The sequence below is a fragment of the Hyaloscypha bicolor genome, assembly GCF_002865645.1.
Source record: "Hyaloscypha bicolor E unplaced genomic scaffold K444scaffold_141, whole genome shotgun sequence".
NCBI lineage: Eukaryota > Fungi > Ascomycota > Leotiomycetes > Helotiales > Hyaloscyphaceae > Hyaloscypha > Hyaloscypha bicolor.
The window spans coordinates 161,384-180,498 of NW_020194643.1; the positions used below are offsets into that span (position 1 = coordinate 161,384).

Here is a 19,115-nt window from a genome sequence, read left to right on the forward strand (position 1 = left end):
ATAGTATTTACTTTAAATATTTATATTCTCGAATATATAAAACTCCTATAAATCTTTTGGGATTATAAACTAGCCTATTTTGGTTCAAGAAAGCTTTTTTAAAAATATTTCAGGAATTATAGTATTTATTATAATTCTTTTTAAAAATTAATATAATATAGATATTTCTAGTCTATTCTCTTTCTATAAAGCAAACCGCTATCCTAAATATATATAAAAGTTCTAATTATCTTTTAAATTAAAGTATAGATATTTTTTATTTCTATTAAATTAAATATAAAAAATAATAAATACTTTCGGATTAGACTATAATACTAGTTAAATACTAAAACTTCTTATATCTATTTTATAAACTTATAATTCGAGATATATTATATTTAATAGGACTTCTATATCTAATTACTTTATATTATAATAAAATATTTTAGTATTATAGTTAGAAAAGTTCTATTTTATAATCTTATCTATTATTTATAAATTTTCTAGCTAATAAGTTTTGGCTAATAGCTAAGAAACTTATTAGCTATTTTATCTAAAGCTTCTAGAAACAGGAAGTTATCTTAATAAAGACTTAGTATTAAAAATGAATTTAATTAATTAATCCAAATAAGGAATTTATAGTAAGAGTCTTTATATCTAGATAATTCTATATAATAAACTCAAATCTCTATTCCTGGTTATTTAAGTAAGCTATATAAGAAACTCTTTCTAGCTTATTGGAATAGTTCCTGTCTCTAGTTATATGAATTATAATATATAACAAACTCAAAATTTTCTAGCCTATTAGAATTTGAGTTATTTTTAGAAGAATTAGTAAGCTTTTCTAGATAGATTTATTAAGGCCTTAGTTTTTAAAAGTATTAATTTAGCTTTTTTATTTCCCTTTTAGATAATAGTTTGGCTTTTAGGAATTATATATAAATATTAATAGAATAAATATAGGAATATACTATATATACTTTCTAGATAAATTAGAATAAAACCTATAGGATTTCTATAATATTTATATTAAATTTATAATACTAGCTAGTAAAGACTTTAATAATTTTAATAAAACTTGAATTATAAACCCGGCCTTTAGATTTCCCATTTAACTTAAAGATTAAATAGTCTATAATAGGTTATCTATTATAGAATATATTATATTCTTTTTCCAAAGAATATTAGATACTAGTAATAGTCCAAAAGCCCTAAAGCCCTTAAGACTCTTTATAAGTTTCGGGCTTTAGAGCTTTTCTATAGCTAGCTAATTATATAGAATTATAGAATTATATAAATCCGGTATTAATATAAAGTAATTAGTAACTTTATATATAGATATAGTATAGTTTTTAGTATAGCTAGTCTAATATATTATATATTTATATATAAATACCTGTAATTTTATTATTATAATATAATATATCTTTAATATATTTTTAATATAAAAATCCCTTTATAACCCTAGACTTTTAGGAGCTTCTTTTATATTAAAGACAGAATATATAATATGATTTGAATATTAAACTTAAAAGGTAAAGAATTATAAAGGCCCTAATAATTATAAGATTTTATAAATTTAAATAGATTTAAATATTATAAAAATATTAAATTTAGTAATCTGACTTTTAAATTATATAAGAACTAATTAAAGAGTATTACTTTAAAGTATTAATTCTAAATTCTAAATATATATATATTTATAAGGAAATAAGACCCAAAATAGTATTAAACTAATTATAAGATATAAGAAAAAGTATATTAGATATTAGGTTTATTTTTTCTCAACTATTTTAATTTTAGTAAATATTTATATATAATTTATTAGACCTTATATAATAGGTTTGCTTAGGAGAGATAAGATTAATTAGCCTGGAAAGTTTAATAATAATAGTTAGATTTCTATCTGGTATAATAAGCAGAATACTAGTAATAGCCCGGGTATTTTAGGTTTTATTTATAAAACTAAAAATATTATATTTATTAATTCTTTATATCTAATAAAAAAAAAAGTATATTTATATCTTTAATATATCTATTATTATAAAGTAATACTAATATAGTTTATAAGATTAACTATAGTTCCTTTTACTAAAAAAGAGAATAGTAAAATTAAAAAAATATATAATAGCCTATTACTATTATTATTATTAATAGCTTTAATATTATTATTATTATTATTAGGATTAGCTTTAATAATACTTTCTATAGTACTTTTTATATTATTTTATAATTCCTAAAAATTAGTAAATAGAAAAGAATTCTAATATATATAAGTTAATTAAATCTAAAAATAAAAAAGAATCTATAGAAGAAATAAAGAATAAGAACTAGAATTAAAAGAAAGAATTATATATATATCTTTATTTACTTACTAGTTTATTAGATCCTTTTTTACTTTTAAAGTCTTATATTTATACTAGTAAGTAATATTCTTTTAGGCTCTCTAGGCCTCTTTAGTCTATTATTTAATCTCTTTAAATTACTATATCTTCTAAGTATTTTCTAATTCTTTATAAGTAATTTTAAAATAGAGATCTTTATATAAAGTTTTTTTTTAAGTATTTTATAGTTTTTTATAAATGATTTTAAAACAAATATCTTTATATAAAGTCTTATCCTAATATAAAATAAGGAAAATTATCTAGATATTTTTAAGGCCCAGATATATATTATAGTAAAAAAGATTAAAAATAGTTTAAATAAAACCTAGTAAAACTATAAGTTCCTGGGCTCTTTTATTATTAGAACTAGTATAAAATACTAGTTTATTTATATTATTAATAAATTAATAATAGTAAATAGGTCTACTAATATAGAAAAAGAAATAAGGGAATAGCTATTAAGAAACTATATTAGAAAGAATAGAAAAGATTTAATTATTTATTTTGAATCGAAAACTATCTATTAAAAAATATCTATTAGAATTTATATAAAAAATCTAGTAAAAGAAATAGAAGAAAACTTATTACTAATTTCTTTAGAAAATTAAATAGTTCTTTATTTAGTTTTCTAATTCTTTATATTATTAAATATCTATTTATAAAAAACTAGCTATAAAACTATAATCTATAATTTTATAAGACTAGATCCGGCTATATTTTGATTTATAAGACCTTAAAAGACTCTAGATAGCCTATTACCGGTATAAAAAGCTATAGCCTAAATAATAGCCTAAATAACTCTTATATTTATAGCCTATTAAGCTTATATAATAATATAAATACTACTAAAAGAATAGTTAAATTAAGTAATATAGCTTATAATAAAAGGAAATATAGAAGGAAATAATTATAGAACTATTAAAGTAAGAAGAGCCTAAAATAGAATAGAACTAGTACCTAGTAGCTATATAGTAATAATAACTAGAGAAATAGATATAGTAAATATTTCTAGAAAAAAAGATATAAAATAAGAATACTAAAAAGAGCTAGAAATCTAAAATATTTCAGATATAAAAAAGGAAATAGATATAAACGGAATTCCAGAGCTATAAAGTTTAAATCTACTAATATTATTATTTTAGATAAATAAAATATTAGCTTCTATATTATATTTATTATTAGTAGATTAATAGAATTTATAATATTAGATATTATTATATTAGTATTTGGCTATAGAATATATAATATTAGAATAGGTTTTAAGAAATAGTAGTACTATTTTAAGAAATAAGAATTTAAAAATATAGAATATTTATATAATAAATAAACTTAATAATTCTATTAGTACTATTTTTAAAAGTAAAAAGAGGATTTCGAAAATAATATATTTAATAATAAATAATATTTATTTTAATATATCTAGTTATTTTATAACTAGCTTATTTAACTATTTTATATTATTAGAAGTATTACTAATAAAGAGCTATTCCTAAATAAAGTCCTAAACTATTAGGAACTATATAAGTATCTTTCCGGCTTATATATTATTTATATATTTTATATTTATTAGAATAACTTATTTAAGAATTCTATTTTATATAATAATAATATTATATTTACTAGTTAGCTTCTCGGACTCTTCTAATATTAGTAGCTGCCCTAAGGCTATATATATCCGGATTATATATTAGAGCTAGTAATAAGCTTAAATATATAATTAGTTACTATTTCTATTAGTATTTCCTATATAAATATTAGCTATATTTATACTATAAAATATAAGCTTCTAATAATATTATTCTAGTATTTCTCTTAGTAGAAACTTATTAATATCTATATTAGTATATAAATAAACTATTTATATAGAACTATATAAGATTATATTACTTATTTTAAACTAAATAATTATTAAGAATTATATTATAAAGCTTTATATTTATAAAATAACCCTAGTACTATATTCTGCCTAAGGGCCTTATATATAGTCTAAATAGCTTACCGGCTATTATATTAGGCCTAGATCTGTCTTTTCTAATCCTATAAATATTTTATAAATCTATAAACCTATATATTTCGTTTTAGATCTATTATATATAAAATACTAGTAAAGTAATCCGGTCCTATAAGTATTAGTAATTATAATTCCCGGTATAAGCCAGTTTCTGAAAATAGTTCTATATATACTAATCGGAATTAGTTATATAATCCGGTATTATAATACTAGATTTAATAGCTTTAATAAAAAGTAGTATAATTATTAGTATCTAATACTCTTTTCTAATAATAGAAAGAATAAAGAATAAATATAGGAAAACGGAATTACTTATATACTACCGGTATAGCTAGCTCTTCTAAAGCTTTTATTATTAGGATTTAATCTACTAATTCTCGATATTTTTCCTAGAAATAAAATAATTTTTTATATATATAACTAATAGATTAGCTATTTATAAAAATACAAAATATATTTCGGTAATAAAAGAAAGTTTAGAGCCTTAATTAGCCCTAAAGAAATAAGAGTAATAGCCTATTTAAGTATAAATCTGAAAATACTATTATATAACTAAATAAGTAATCCGATTAGAGATTCTAATATATATTTAGATAATATTATATAAATAAATATTAATATAAATATATATTTCAATCCTAAATAGTAATAGCTTATTATATTTATTAATTAATTAAACCCAGTCTAGTTCAGGTATAATATATTCTCTTTTCTTAGACTATATCTGTTATATTTATAGTATAATTACTTCGGGATCCAGAAGTTATAATATTATATATAAGCTCTCTCTATAAATAATAAAATATATTAATAAATAAAGTTCTAATTTTCTAAGCTAGAACAAAATAGTAAAATATAGAAAAACTAACCGGATTACTAGTAAACCTTATTAATAGAAATATATATATAAATACTACTATTTATAACCTGTAATCTATCTATTATTTAGCTTATTTTATAGTATTATAAATAGTTACTTGTTTACTGCTTACTTATTTATTATAGTTATATAGTAAATAAGACTAAGCTTCTTATATATATAAATAATTCCAGTAATTGAAATTATATAATTATAATCCTTAAGATCCTTAAGTATTTCCTTATCTATATCTTCTAGATAATATAGAATTATAATCTATATATAAAAAAAAGATATATCTATTATTTAAATATATATTTGAATATTTTATTCTTATAATTACTATTAGATTATATATAGATTAACTGAGATTCTATATAAATCTTTTAATCTATTTATAATTTCTTCTTAATTAATATTTATATAAGCCTATTTAGTAATAGCTTTATAATATAGTAATAGATTTAATAAAATTCACTAAGTTATTTAATAGGAATTAAATTCAGGATATATTTTACTATTATAATATAAGTACTAAATTACTCGAGTAATATTATTCCTATATAATTTTATTAATTAATTACCAAAAAAAAAGTAATTAGCTAGCTTCTTAGTTATTTTAATAGTTTAATTTTCTTATTTCTAATCTCGGAAATATTAAGGAAGTTATTAGACCCTATTAATAGTATTATCCTAGAAGGGCTTATAGCCTATAGTTACCTGACTATAGTAATTTGTACGATTTCACATAGTAGTATGGGCTCTCACTTCGTTAATTAGACAAGCGAGTAGCCTTACTATTATTATATTATCTAAGCCAAAAGTCACGTGTGGGTGCTATACCCCTAATTAGGAATTCTGCCTTGGGGAGGGGGGGGGGGGTGTGCGGGGCGCCAGTGCGAAAATCAGAAAATCAGAAAATCACTTTTCGCTTCTCGGATTTGTCCGCTAGCTAGCTGTGGGCCTCAGTATCTACACCGTCAAACCACGCTTCCACAACGTTACATCCTCTAACCTTTAAAACCAAATTTTCTTTCCAACCAATCTTGAGCTTGGGTCGACGCAGTGAAGATAGTTCACAATCTTCAGTCAACATCACATTCCCGCCATCAATGGCTCCTGCTCCGCACCATTTATATCTTTGATACCCCACCAAGCTTACAACTGCCTCTTTCAACCTGCTATTTATCTAACGTCATTACTTACCTCTTAGACAGTCAAATGAAGCATCTCTCTCAGAAAGTCTTGATTACTTTGTGTCATTTGAGACGAAGAAACCAGATCTAATTATTCGCCGAGCTGTTGAGATAGAGCTCGAAAGCACCCAATCGATCTAAAACGACTGATGTATCTTCACCCGCTCTTAGCAGGCTCCGGCACAGGGGTCTCTAACAACTCAACCAACTCCCCAAATCCCTTCAACAAAGGTTCCTTCCCCTCCTTCCCCCATAACTCCAAAGTATTCTGCCCCAACTTTCCAGTCCCAGCAGCAGCAAGCATGTCACCCATACCCGGACCCGCATACGACAACTGTGGCCTCGTCTCCACAACCCTTAGCTTCATACCCGCCAACGTTTTCTGTAAGCTCTCACTGCTCGCATTACCTCCCGTGATCCCATACGTAACGATCAAAACTGGCTTGCCAATCCACTCATTATACAAATAATCAACCGCGTTCTTAACACCGCCTGGCAGGCCGAAATTGTATTCGGGAGAGACGATGATGTAGCCGTCGAACGCTGCGATCGCTGCAGACCACTTCTTGGAATGTTCGTATTCGAAGTTGCCGTGCGCGGGCACCATGGCAGGCATGATCTTCTCGTTGAATACGGGGAGGTTGAAGGAGGCGACGTCGAGGATAGAAATTTCTGGTTTCGGGGTAGCAGGTAAGGTGAGGAGCATCTTGTGGATGAAGGAGACGACTTCAGGTCCGGCGCGGATGGCGCGTGTACTGCTGATGATGAGAGCTACTTTCTTGGGAACTGTGGTTGCTAATGTTGCCATCGTGAATTGTTGGCTGGCTGTACGTCTTTCGTGGGTGGTAGGAAGGATTAGAGATGGTTGTGAGAAATACTTCGTGCTGGATATGATGCAGTTAGAAGTAGAGAAAGGTGAATTGTTTCCTTGATAGTGAATATGAAAGGAAGGTCACCAACTTTATACTTACGGATGTGATCATCAAACCAGGAATGCCTAATCTGCAAAATCGTTTCTGCTTAGAAAGATTTGAAAAATGTGGAGCTATGGTGAGGCTTAATCCGTGAAGTTTTAGTGAGGTGGATACATCCAACACCGCACGGAGGAGGTTGATATCGAGGCAGAGGCGTGTCCAGAACAGAGCGTGCCGTTCCAGATGAGTAATTCAATTTTACTTGGACCCCTGGATTTGCCGGTGCCGTTCTCTGTCCTGGTTGGCTGTGGCAATACATCATACCAGAGCCGAAAAATCAACACAAGTTTCACTCTGCTGAGCAAATGTTATCCTCAAATCCGTCAGGAATATAATCGGAGCTGGACAGGTACAAATATGCAGGGCTGACATGACGGCGATAGGGGTTTGGGGGATTGGTTGGAGAAAGCAGAGTCAGCTAAATTATCCGATTGGTTGAAAAGAGTCAGGCAGGCAGAGTCACGTGCCAGACTCTCCTTGGATATCTTGCTCCCGGGCACTTGCCAAGCTTGCCAAGCTCGGCAACGAGATATCTTCCAACTGGTTTCCGGATCCAGGTCCAAACCTACGAAGCCTGGAAAGCTCATAAAATACGACGACCTTCTATCCAATCCAATCACTTAACCGGCCCAAGCGCGGAAACGATCACGAATTGGATATTTACTTCAAGGTACTCTACATCAGACATGGCCAATCGCAACCCGCAAGACGAAGTAGGCACAAGGAGTGGGAAAGGAATGGCAAGTTCTCCTCGATCACGTGCTATCGACACTCCCTGGCTGTTGTTTCACTAGCTGATAATTTACGTTACACCATATTCTGGCAGAAGGTTACATAACCAAGAACTGCGCTCCTGGCGTTATCAGCACTTATAGGCCGCTGCTAACCATAGTCACGTAAAACCCCAGATATGATATAGTTAGCCCCCCCCCCCCCGGCTACCTAGCTTAGGCAACGACAAAGAATTTTCAAATTCAGAGCAGACGAACGAGACACCTCGATTTGAAATTTGCACAGTTAATTTTATCTCCAATTATTGAAGTACACAAGGACGCATAAAAGTGATCATGAATTTGATGTTTCTCCTAACGGCACTCTGCAGACAGGACCAATCCCATCTCATAGAACCAAAATACGACTCTGCGCCAACATTCTCACATGTTCTGCTCACTGCAACCAAACAGCCCCACATCCATCAACAACCTCACTCCGCCTTGACCTCGCCCTGCTCCATATCGGCAAGGTCGCCTGGGTGCGTGGGCCAGAAATGCGACAGATCTCCAACAGGAAGGCTGATCGTCATTCGCATCTCTGCCGCCATCATGACAACGGTAATATAATATCCAAGAAGGGCGAGAATGAAGAATGTTGCCCCGCCAGCCTAATTTCATCAGCTTGGGCTCCCGGAAACTGAGTTGGAGAATGGATCTTTACCTTCTGCAACTTCATTGCCATACCATAGTCCCCCGTGCTGACCTTCCAATACGCGCCCGAAAAGAGAAAGCTGCTAATAAACGCAAAGAAGAAAATCGCGGCAAAAACCGTGTTTGTCTTGAGCGTGAAAATCCACGTAGTGAATAACCAGAATCCCCAAACAAGAAGATAGAGTGCGACGGCGGCGTTGTAGCCTTTTGAGGCGGCGCCTTCGGCTGCATCGCCTGTGGGGGAGTAGGAAGCTGCGATGGCCCAAGAGGGTGTTTCGAGGACGCCGAAGGACAACCAGAAGACGCCAAACATACCCATTATCATCATGGATAGGAAGTTACCCATTATCCATTCAAAAATCAAGGCGAGAAGCAGGAGGACGGGACCGGTGAAGAAGAAGATGCCGCTGCGAAAAGGATTTCAGGTTAGGGATTGTACCTCGAGAGGAGGGAACGGGAAAGAGGAACATACGCAACTCCAACAAGTGTTGTAGATCCACCCCAGCCCATCATGATAGCTGCAAACGTCGTAGCAGAAATGATGAATCTAAGAAGTCAGTCCTTAATCATCTCGTCTTGGGATCGAATTCGTACCCCATCAACCCCAAAGGTGTAGGATTCGCGAAACGCTTTCGGAAATCTCCAACTGCAGGGGTCTTTGGGGTAAGGTAGAGCTGTTGTGCCACTAATTAGTGCCCTGAACTTCTGAGACTCTGGAAAGCTTGAAAGGGCGTCAGACCTTCTCGAACAGCTCAGGAGAGATCGTCATTCCTGTTTTCACATAAGAGAGATTGCCCCCCATCTTATCATCTGTGACGTGGATCATCCCATCATCTTCTCCCTTCCTATTCGCGACTCCATTGGTAGCCATTGTAGTAGTCTCGAAGCACTGCCTGTTGAGTTCGAAAACTTTTCGACCTTGAAATTTGGAGTTCTGCCCGTTTTTTAAATCGACCGGCAAAATGAGGAGGCGAAGTACGAAGTACGAAGTCAGAGTTTAACAGAAAAAGAGCTCCAGCTCTAGGAACAACACAGGTCATTTATTCCCGCAGCAGCCTCGCAAAAACCCCAGAAAACACCAACGATGTGGAGAATAATGGGACTCTCTGCTCGCCGAAACAATGCGGGGCTCCCCTGTTGTTCTGCAGCTTCCCCGCAATCCACCCCTGCATGCGCACACCATTGCACCGCCCCCCTACCACCTGACCCCAGAACATCTCACTGAAACGTTGTCTATGGACATTCCAAGTATCGGGGAGGACAAAGCTTGACCCGAAAGGCAGCTGCCGAGGCCTTTGTCACACCTTTGTCAGACCCAAATAAGCCCCACTGAGAGCGAGACCGATTGATGCCAAATGTTCCATCTGTATTACTGGATCGCAGCTTCTCGAGCTGTGCCCAGAGCTCGGATCAAAATTGCTGAACGGTTGGGCGCTTACAAAATGCTGTGCTACTGTGCAAGGACGCGATGTGCAGGTTGTCGTTGAGGGCCTGGAGCCTCGAGGTTGTGTCTCCTGCTCCGACGCCGCAAAGGTCAAAGCTCATCACATACCTGGTTGTCGGCGGAGTATTTTGATGCTTCGCCGTAGAACTGCGTGCTGACTGCAGCACGGGAGTTGAGATTGGAGTTGGACGGGAGAAATCGGCGAGGCAGGTTGTTATTTCTGGTGGAGATGGGGAGAGGTGAGTGGGTGAGAAGATACGAGGTTGGTAGTCGATTTTGGAATGAGGCACAGAATATTGCATGCATGGGGTAAGTGAGTCGCCACTGAGAGCAGTAGTACAAGAGCCTTGTACAATTGGGCTGGCGGAAATGATGATGAGTGGAGATGCGAGATTCGGACAGCGTCACGTGCTCCGCAACACAAAATGCCATCAAAACAACTCGGAGAGTTACTCAAGACTCAACTAGGTATCAGCAAGGACTCAATCTTTGTACCTGAGGCCAGCGAGTCTTGCTTTATTGTTCACGGAAAAGAGATGGCGCTCAAGTAATGTAGTGGCTCACGTGATATACCCCTAAGCACCTTTCAATCATGATGCCTCACAAACGCTGGACGTCGAATGTCTGTAATGGTTATGTCCATTCGTGCCGGAAGAGCTGACTAGAGACATCCCTGAGTTTAATATTAAAAGACCTAGACCTCGCCGTTTTCGAGGAACGAATAAGAATCGATGTTTAAAAATAGCACCAACTCCTCCTGAACTCACTGACATGGGCGCTAAACTCTCTGCATTAGCCTTGCCGCGACCTTGTGTCGCCCTAATCAGTCTCGCATTCGGGTCTTCCCATCCTTATCCTTGTACTGCGAAACTGAGTTGTTAAACTCCTAAGGCCGGCTTGACTTTCCAGGTCGTCAAAATTCGTGGGAACAACACCACTCTTCCCGCTCGCTCGAGCTTGGCGCCGCCGTTGATCAGAGGAGCTCCTTGTTTTACGGCTAATACATTTATTAAACATGCGGTTGCCCACGGATGTTCCGGACAAGTCTTGCGGACAGTTTCCGGAAAGTTTCCGAATTGCAGAACCTCATCCTAGAAAGTCGCGGTGGCCGGGCAGATACGAGGGGTGTGACCGAGGGTGATTTTTAACTACCCTGGGAAAAGTTCACTATGTAACAGGAAGTATCTCGAGGAGACTTCTTCAGTGGCACCACGCTCACCAGGAAACATTCGACACAGACGACACCGGCAAGAGCAGGGTTCCTTACCCTTGGCTTCAATTATATCCTCCTATGTAATTTCTTATCCCTCTAACGTAAGCAGTCTTCAACAAAGCGGTATGGATCCCTCCTATTTACCAAGGTGTAGAAATTGTTAACACCGACATTAAAATTGAGTTCAGAGCTCATAAATGCAAAATCTTTATCTCACTCAATATAAACCGCCATCAGGTCGGCCTCGGTGCTGGGGTCGAAAACCTCGCCGTACATAAAAACCGTGGCAGTATGCTTCGCCAACGTATTTAGAGAGATATTTCATAGTTTTCAGAGACCGTAGAAGGATCGGAGACGAGCCTTGAAAGAGCACAACAACGACTTGCCCCGGCCGCAAAGTCAAGGGTCCAAGGCCGACACAATCGCCACTAGTCGGAAACACCGTCTTCTCTACCGCTGTCTAACAGCCATGGAGAAAGTTGCACGATCCTTAAGGTCTATGGCTCCTCTAGCAACGGGAATGTGCTGGCGAAAGTAAAGAATTAAACGGGTCAACCAAAACTTTTTGTGCCATCGAGCGGCGAGGCGGCGGGCGAGGTTCGTACATCGGTATTAAAAATCGAAGCCGGTCCGTCTTGTTTCCCTATAAAACCTGCCACTCCTTCGGGGCCAAGCTCCGTCGCATAAAGACGAGCCAAGAGTCTGATTTCGTTCATATATGGACTATGGGAAGGATACTCTGCTTGCCGACCCTTCTATTGCATCAAGTAGAAACCCTTTTGCTGAAAGGGTCTCTTCGTCTTCTTCGGCTCATAGTGGCTGTAGCGTGTCGTCGGTAGGTGAACCCTTCTGCTTTTGGCCATCTGGCCCGAAATGTATTTTTAGGTACTGAGGTACCCATGTTGGGAGACTTGATACCTTCTTTGCTACCTGGTTGCGAGTAGAGCAGAAAGCCCAAGTTCCCCCTGATTGCTAGGCTGGCAAACTTAGTGAATACCCACGAGTAGGAGGGTTGAGTTTTATGAAGGATGATTCCTGAGAAATAGCTATATATACATGAGCCTTCGTGGAGATTTATGGCCCGGCGTGGCGAATCAGTCACGTGACAGCATCTCCTACCACTTTGGTTCAATATTAGGGTTGTTTTGAAAGGTAGGATCTTCCGGGCCGCCTCTTTTCAACTACAGTCGAGGGTTTTATAACCCGTCGTGCCTTCGATGTCGTGAATTACTCTTTGTCTTATTACCGGCCTATCACTGGGGATCTTGGTTTGGGGCCTCCCGTATTGCTAAGTGTGTTCGGTATCAACTGAGCCCACAAGAGTCTCACCCGCTCCCCCTTGGGTTCTTGACTTGGCCGTACTATCTAAATCCTGAATCTGCACCGGCTCGCCTCGGGGCCTGCTTGCCAATGTTCGGAACGGCTTTTTCTTCCTCCTTTCGAATCGCTTCCGAAACGAGTACAATGTCGGCGCGTTTGCCACAAATGTTGCTGCAAGAAACTCGCCCGTTGTCCAAGTGATGCGAAAGGTCTCGGAGCCCGGATTTTTGAGCGTACGAGGTATTCGAACTGCTGTAATAATAACGATCACGAAACCAACGCAGAAGAGGAAGCCCAGTTGAACTTTTCTGTAGACGTATGAGCAATTCCCACTATGATGAGATAGGGGCGACTAACTTGATAATACTTAAGTGGACTTGGAGAAGGATAGGGATAGGGAGAGCTATGAGCAGTAGATCCGTGGACATATTAAGGATGCCAACAACAAACAGCTGAATTATGGCTTCGTTGCATTTTCCTTCTCATGTAAATAAGCACAGTTTTTGATATCAGGAATAGGGTCTTGCCTGGATCTGGAATTACTACCCAATAGAGGCTGAATGGATGGCATTCCACAAATGTGAAAATAATGCTTAAGCAGAACGTGATAATAAATGTTACCAAGTAGCAAATGAGAGTTGGTTTCGCCCAGGGCATATCCTTCACTAACTTCTTATAGAACTCCAGGAGTACAAACTTTTGCGTCCAGAGACTGTATCCACTTGTCAGTGATCCCTGGAGTAAATCCACTTCCCCACTTACAGCAAAATATACAACGATCGCGCCACTAATGTAAATTTGCTACCCATCTCCCGGTGGTAAATGTCCAACTTGCTGAAATGATGTGTGTCTCTGTACTCATCACTGATATTATTCGTCCCCCAAATAACAAGCACATGAGTGAAAGCAATCCGTGCTATGGAGAACACAATTGCAGCGAGAGTAAGCCGATCACCAACGTCAAACTTCTGCTTGCACAATCGTCCCAGGACCAGCCGAATAACCATGATCACGACAGCTAAGCCGTAGAGTATCCATATCGTTGCAAGAGAGCTCGTGGCCATACTTCGACCCCTCCCTGCCCATCTTCGGAATTCTGTTATGGCTTTTGTATGAATATGAATGCTGGTTCCACGTAGGCGGCGAGAAGCGCGCACCGCAGTCTATGGCCTGTAGGACCAGTATTTGAAGAAACTAGAACCTTCGACCCGGTTAACCGGAGTGCTAATTCTGAACTGGCGGTGAGAAAAGCAAGGTGAGTAATCGCCATGCATCTCCCGCGTTCATGCCGAAGCGTACGGCTGATGTCGGGGATAACTCACAGCCACGACTGCTCGATGTGGGTTTCGCCCAATAAAAACCCAGGAGATACCAAAGCCTTAATACGACTTGAGATGGCTTCACAACTATGTTACACCTCCACATCGTTTCTCCACGCATTACCCTTGGAAATGTTAGCAGTGCTGTCCGTACCGGTCGTGATTTTGGAAACAGAGTTCCCAGACACCCAAAGCAATCGCGCAATGCCACAAGAACATGCCGACCAAATATCCGACTTCACAACGGAAGTGAGAACCGATTCCCGGGACTTTTCCATATCGAGGTGAGTTGCAGGGACAAGCTTAATTGGAATAATATTTATAAGAAAACTGACGAAAGTAAAATCGAGGAGTATCATATGGTAATAATGAGCAGCTACGGGTTGATTTAACGACGCTACGGCAACAATTATTTTTTTTGGAAAATCAAAATTGATGAATCGCGATTTTTTTTTGGCCGCATTTATATGGAAAACACACCTAATTATGGCCAAATAAACAAACCCCATACATCATAGTCAAATGCCCTAATAATATTACCCTGCCCTCGCTGATTTGAACTGCCCCCGATTTCCCCTACGTTTTGATGGCCTATTCCCCGGCCTATAATCACCATCCCCTGGTAATTCCTTCTCTCCATCGTCAAGATCTGAATTATCATCGTTATCGCTTAATATAATCACCTCCCGCTTCCTCTTTAATATAGACTTCAGAGGACGTTGAGTGGGTGGAGCGGGAGCGGGAGCGAATGCTAGTAAAAACGTTAGATCTACTAGTATATTTAAATTTATTAACTTACTAGGTACAGAAGCAGGATCAGGAGTAGGATCAGGAGCAGGAGAAACCGTAATTCTAGCTCCTAGCGTAGGCATATCGTCCGAATCAAGGTCGTCCAAATTAAGGTCGTCACCTGACCCATTCCTATTCTCTGCAGGAGAAACCTTCTCCCATATAGCTTCGATTTGTTGATTAGGAGTCGAAGCAGGTAAAGAAAATACCATAGATATAGCTATAGATATAGATATCGTATTAGGGGTAATATCAGGAGATCCCCCTAAAGAAGGGGTATAATTTAGTAAAGGCATCTCTCTATTCCTCCTTTTATACTCATCCTGAATCTCGTTATCTCTTTCTTGAATTTTATTAATATCTTGATTAAATACAAGATAAATATGCTTTGGTATACTCTTATTTAATTAGCTAAAATGAGATAATAAGCCGTTAATATCTTTTTTAGCTTTATATATAAGATTAGTTATATGATTGATTCTCTTGTTTTTGTCCTTTGGCCAAATCTAATTATATTAGTACTAATTTTATTAGGATACTAATAAATACTAGCTTATTTTACTTGCAAAAGAGACTTTATTTGTGTATTCTAAGATTATAATCCATTGATTAAGCTCCCAGTCTTCAAGTAACGGAATTGATAATAAAAAAGCCTTGGCTAAATATATAGCGAATTCCTTATATGCCAGTTTTTGACTATAATAAAAAACTATATTAGTAAAGTGGTATTTCTATAAGTGAGCTTTATATACGTATTAAACTGTTCTATGCTCTATAGCTTAATTTGAATAATTTGAGCCTCCCGGTACTCTTCCAAACTAAGGAACTTCTTTATAGTTGAAGCAGATATACTCCTCCTAGTAAAGCTACTCTCGATCTCTTCTATTTTATATATATATAGTATAATAGAAATAAGGACCTTGTATCGTTTTTCGATAATAGGAGTGGGAGGGATTATTGATTTACCCTTATTAAAGGCCTTTATACGTGTCCCCTGGCCGAGAGTAAGAGATCCAAAGGCTTTACTCCTTTTCTGGGCCGAACCTAATAAAATTAGTAAATAATATATTAATATTAGGAGTTAAATAGATGGATATATACTTTCGCCCTGAGCTTCCTGATAGAAATTACTATATAATTACTCTAAATGTTCGAGCTTAGCCTGCTGCCTCCTCTTATATACTTCTGCCTTAAGGACCTCTTCTAAGAGATCTATATTCGGGAGGTGGTAAAAAGGATAGGAATTAGCTGAGATATTAATTCTTTGATCTCTTAATAATTGGGCGGTAGTATTTTGAAGTTGGGTTTGACTAGAAAATAGTATACCGTCTAATATAATAATTAGTATAGGAGTAATAGGAGCCGGAGGAGGAGTAGCAGGGTTAATCGTACCGTATAGTAGATACTTTATTATAGAGGGGGGGTATAGTACCTCCTGTATAAAACAAGAGTTCTATAGATTAATATTATCTATTATAAATGTTTAGGGATAAAAGAATAAGGATTTGATTTATAATTGAATATTAGAAGGAGAGTATAGCTAATAAATCTAGAAGTTTAGTGAATAGTAGTATAAAGATAATTAGTAGGATAGAACTATAATATATTAATATTATTTTAATTCTTTAGCCTATATCCCTATAACTTTTTCCCTAAAGAATTTATATACTAGGGACCTATTTCGAAGATTATTGATAGTAGCATATTGCTAATATATAAAAAGGAATAAATGCAAGGACTATAAGGGATATCCCTTAGTATAAATTAAAATTGGATTTATTTTATTTATCTCTAGTATTATTATTACTTAAAATATGGTTTCCTATATTAGGGGCAATAGAATATTAAGTAAGGGGCTATAGGAATTAAGGGGGAAAAATTAAATTCTATATATTAAGATATAACTCCTGTTATTTTTACTAAATATGTCTTGTAATTACTTTAAAAGTTTATAAAAACTATTAATTTAATAAAGCTAGTATTAACGGAGAATTTGATCTATACTATAAAATCCTTACTGCCAAAATAATAAGTTAATAGAATAATTATAGGGGATATGGAAATTAAAGGGATAGGGGTTAATTTTCTGAGGAGGCGAATCATATAACCTTTTGATATTAAATTGGAAATAAATCACCTATAACTATATAAATTTGACTTATTAAGCAGATTACTATTAACTTCTATATTTAATTACTTTAGTAAATATTAATGTTTTTAGCTAATTCTTTCTTTGGAATATATATTAATATGTCTTTATTTAACTTCTCTAATACCGGACAAACTGTCTAATATTTACAGGAGGAATTTCTAGATTATCCTCCTTTTCCGCTTCAGGCTCAGACGTATATCTATCCTCTATAAACTGCCTATACTCTTGGCTATTTATAACCTAATTGCCATTTGCCCTATTAAAAGTAATACTATCTATAGTAAATCTAGTACCTTCCGTATTATCTTTAACCTCCGCTTTATTATTAGAGCTAATATAGATAAGATCTTTATCTCTATAGCTAGTATCTCTCCCTTTATTAATGAACTGAATACTATCTTGATTATTATAATCCTTTAGCCTTGCCTCTTTTAATTCTACTACTACCTCTGGTAATGGATTCTAATTATATATATCCTTGGGTATTAATAAAAGCCCTAGCTTTGGACAAGTATTCTTTGTATTAATTAGGTGGTCGGTAATTGATTCCCTTAAATATATATAGGCACTCAGGTGGTTTATCTCTCTATTCGAATCATATATAGACTCTGTAATTGGGAGTATAAAGCCGGTATTCTTAAGTTCTTGCTTATACTACTTAAGTATAACCTCCGGTAAATATATATCTTTATTATAGCTAGTATACCCTTTATATAGCTCGTTTAGTTTATTAATATTAATAGGAATACTGTAGTCCCTGACCCCCTTTTGCTCTGAAAACATATAGTTCTGGAAGGGTTAGCCAGAAATAATATATAGATGATTAGGCTATTTCCTAATTAAATGGATATTCCAAACCCGGATAAACTTCTCAGTTTGCTCTTGTATAATAGGTAAATAGACGAAAAGTATAGCTATATAATCGGAGAGAAGTTTGTAAGAGTAAAGCCTTTGAGAGTATAGTTGCTTAAAAAATATCTTCTATTTATTTAGTATATTCTATATGATATTAGCTAATTAAATTAGTCTTTATAGGATTAGACTAAATAAATTACCTTTGTAACTTGCCCCTACTATATCTTAATTCGTTAATTAGCTGTACTAGTCCCAAACTAATAAAGATCTGAGAACTGATATGGATTAATATCCCTTGTTTGGTATATTGCTTTATAAAGGATATAATGGATATTAGTAACTATGGGTATTTCGCATCCTCTATCTAATTGAATATAAAGTGGAATAATCTCTATTTCGTCTACTAAGTCAAGGTATTAAACTAGGATAGCAACCTAGAAGGTGGTATAAGTAAGTATATATTAGTGTGATATTAATTAGGCCAAAGAAGAATATAGTATAGAGATTCAGGGGTTTTATTGCCTAAATTAAGTATAATTCAAATAACTAGTTCTCTATAATACTACAGAATTATATAGCCGGAATTATAACTAAGTGAATATTGGCCATTTCCGAGGGGGTATATCTATACCGAATTAGGAAGTAATACTGCTTATAGTATAACCATTTGAGATTCTAATATAAATCCAAGATATAAACCGTAAGTAGGTATTAATACCAGTATATATCTCAATGCCACAAAATCGTAGCTAAGCAAATGTATTAGTAGTTATTGAAATAATGATTTTTGAAGTTGAGTCTATACTGTACTTACCTTGTAATAGCCATTAATAGACTAAACAAAGTTCGGCCTATAAATATTATATTCCCCTCTAGCTGCCTTTATCTCTTCCTATTGATATTATATACTTTCAGGATCAAGTTCCTGTATTACAGAAGCTATTCTATTCCTAGAAAACTTCTTACTATTACCTAGGGAATTGAGATAAGTATATAGAAGCCGGTAGCCATAACTTCTAGTATTACCTTGTAGGCCTTTATCGACTATATATTGCTTGAGAATATGGCGCAATTGCTCCTTTTCTAGCTCAACTTGCGAATTAAGCATTCGACGTCGAAGGCCTATAGCTCGGCGAGCTTGTTGTAATAGTCGTAGATTAGGAATATTATATCCTAAGCTCCGGAGGTTGGCAAGT

General features: G+C 35.0%; 3 protein-coding genes across 3 annotated transcripts; all 3 read right to left on the reverse strand.

Annotated features, from left to right (window-relative positions):
* Nucleotides 1–6,502: 6,502 nt before the first annotated feature.
* Nucleotides 6,503–7,542, reverse strand: K444DRAFT_618825 (flavo protein). Its single transcript, XM_024881403.1, has 2 exons — nucleotides 7,401–7,542; nucleotides 6,503–7,313 (listed from the first exon to the last, which is right to left on the reverse strand). The coding sequence occupies exon 2, from the start codon at nucleotides 7,235–7,237 to the stop codon at nucleotides 6,587–6,589; it is 651 nt and encodes a 216-aa protein (XP_024730543.1). The 5' UTR covers nucleotides 7,238–7,313; nucleotides 7,401–7,542; the 3' UTR covers nucleotides 6,503–6,586.
* A 1,065-nt stretch (nucleotides 7,543–8,607) lies between these two features.
* Nucleotides 8,608–9,629, reverse strand: K444DRAFT_540852 (uncharacterized protein; the record flags this gene model as incomplete). Its single annotated transcript, XM_024875746.1, has 5 exons — nucleotides 8,608–8,784; nucleotides 8,838–9,234; nucleotides 9,300–9,374; nucleotides 9,422–9,501; nucleotides 9,567–9,629. 5 exons carry the CDS (start codon nucleotides 9,627–9,629, stop codon nucleotides 8,608–8,610), a joined length of 792 nt encoding a protein of 263 aa, XP_024730544.1.
* A 2,843-nt stretch (nucleotides 9,630–12,472) lies between these two features.
* On the reverse strand, nucleotides 12,473–13,940 carry K444DRAFT_571128 (uncharacterized protein). The gene is made up of 4 exons (XM_024877300.1): nucleotides 13,567–13,940; nucleotides 13,332–13,516; nucleotides 13,162–13,282; nucleotides 12,473–13,112 (listed from the first exon to the last, which is right to left on the reverse strand). The coding sequence occupies exons 1-4, from the start codon at nucleotides 13,866–13,868 to the stop codon at nucleotides 12,773–12,775; spliced, it is 948 nt and encodes a 315-aa protein (XP_024730545.1). The 5' UTR covers nucleotides 13,869–13,940; the 3' UTR covers nucleotides 12,473–12,772.
* Between the last annotated feature and the right edge of the window lie 5,175 nt (nucleotides 13,941–19,115).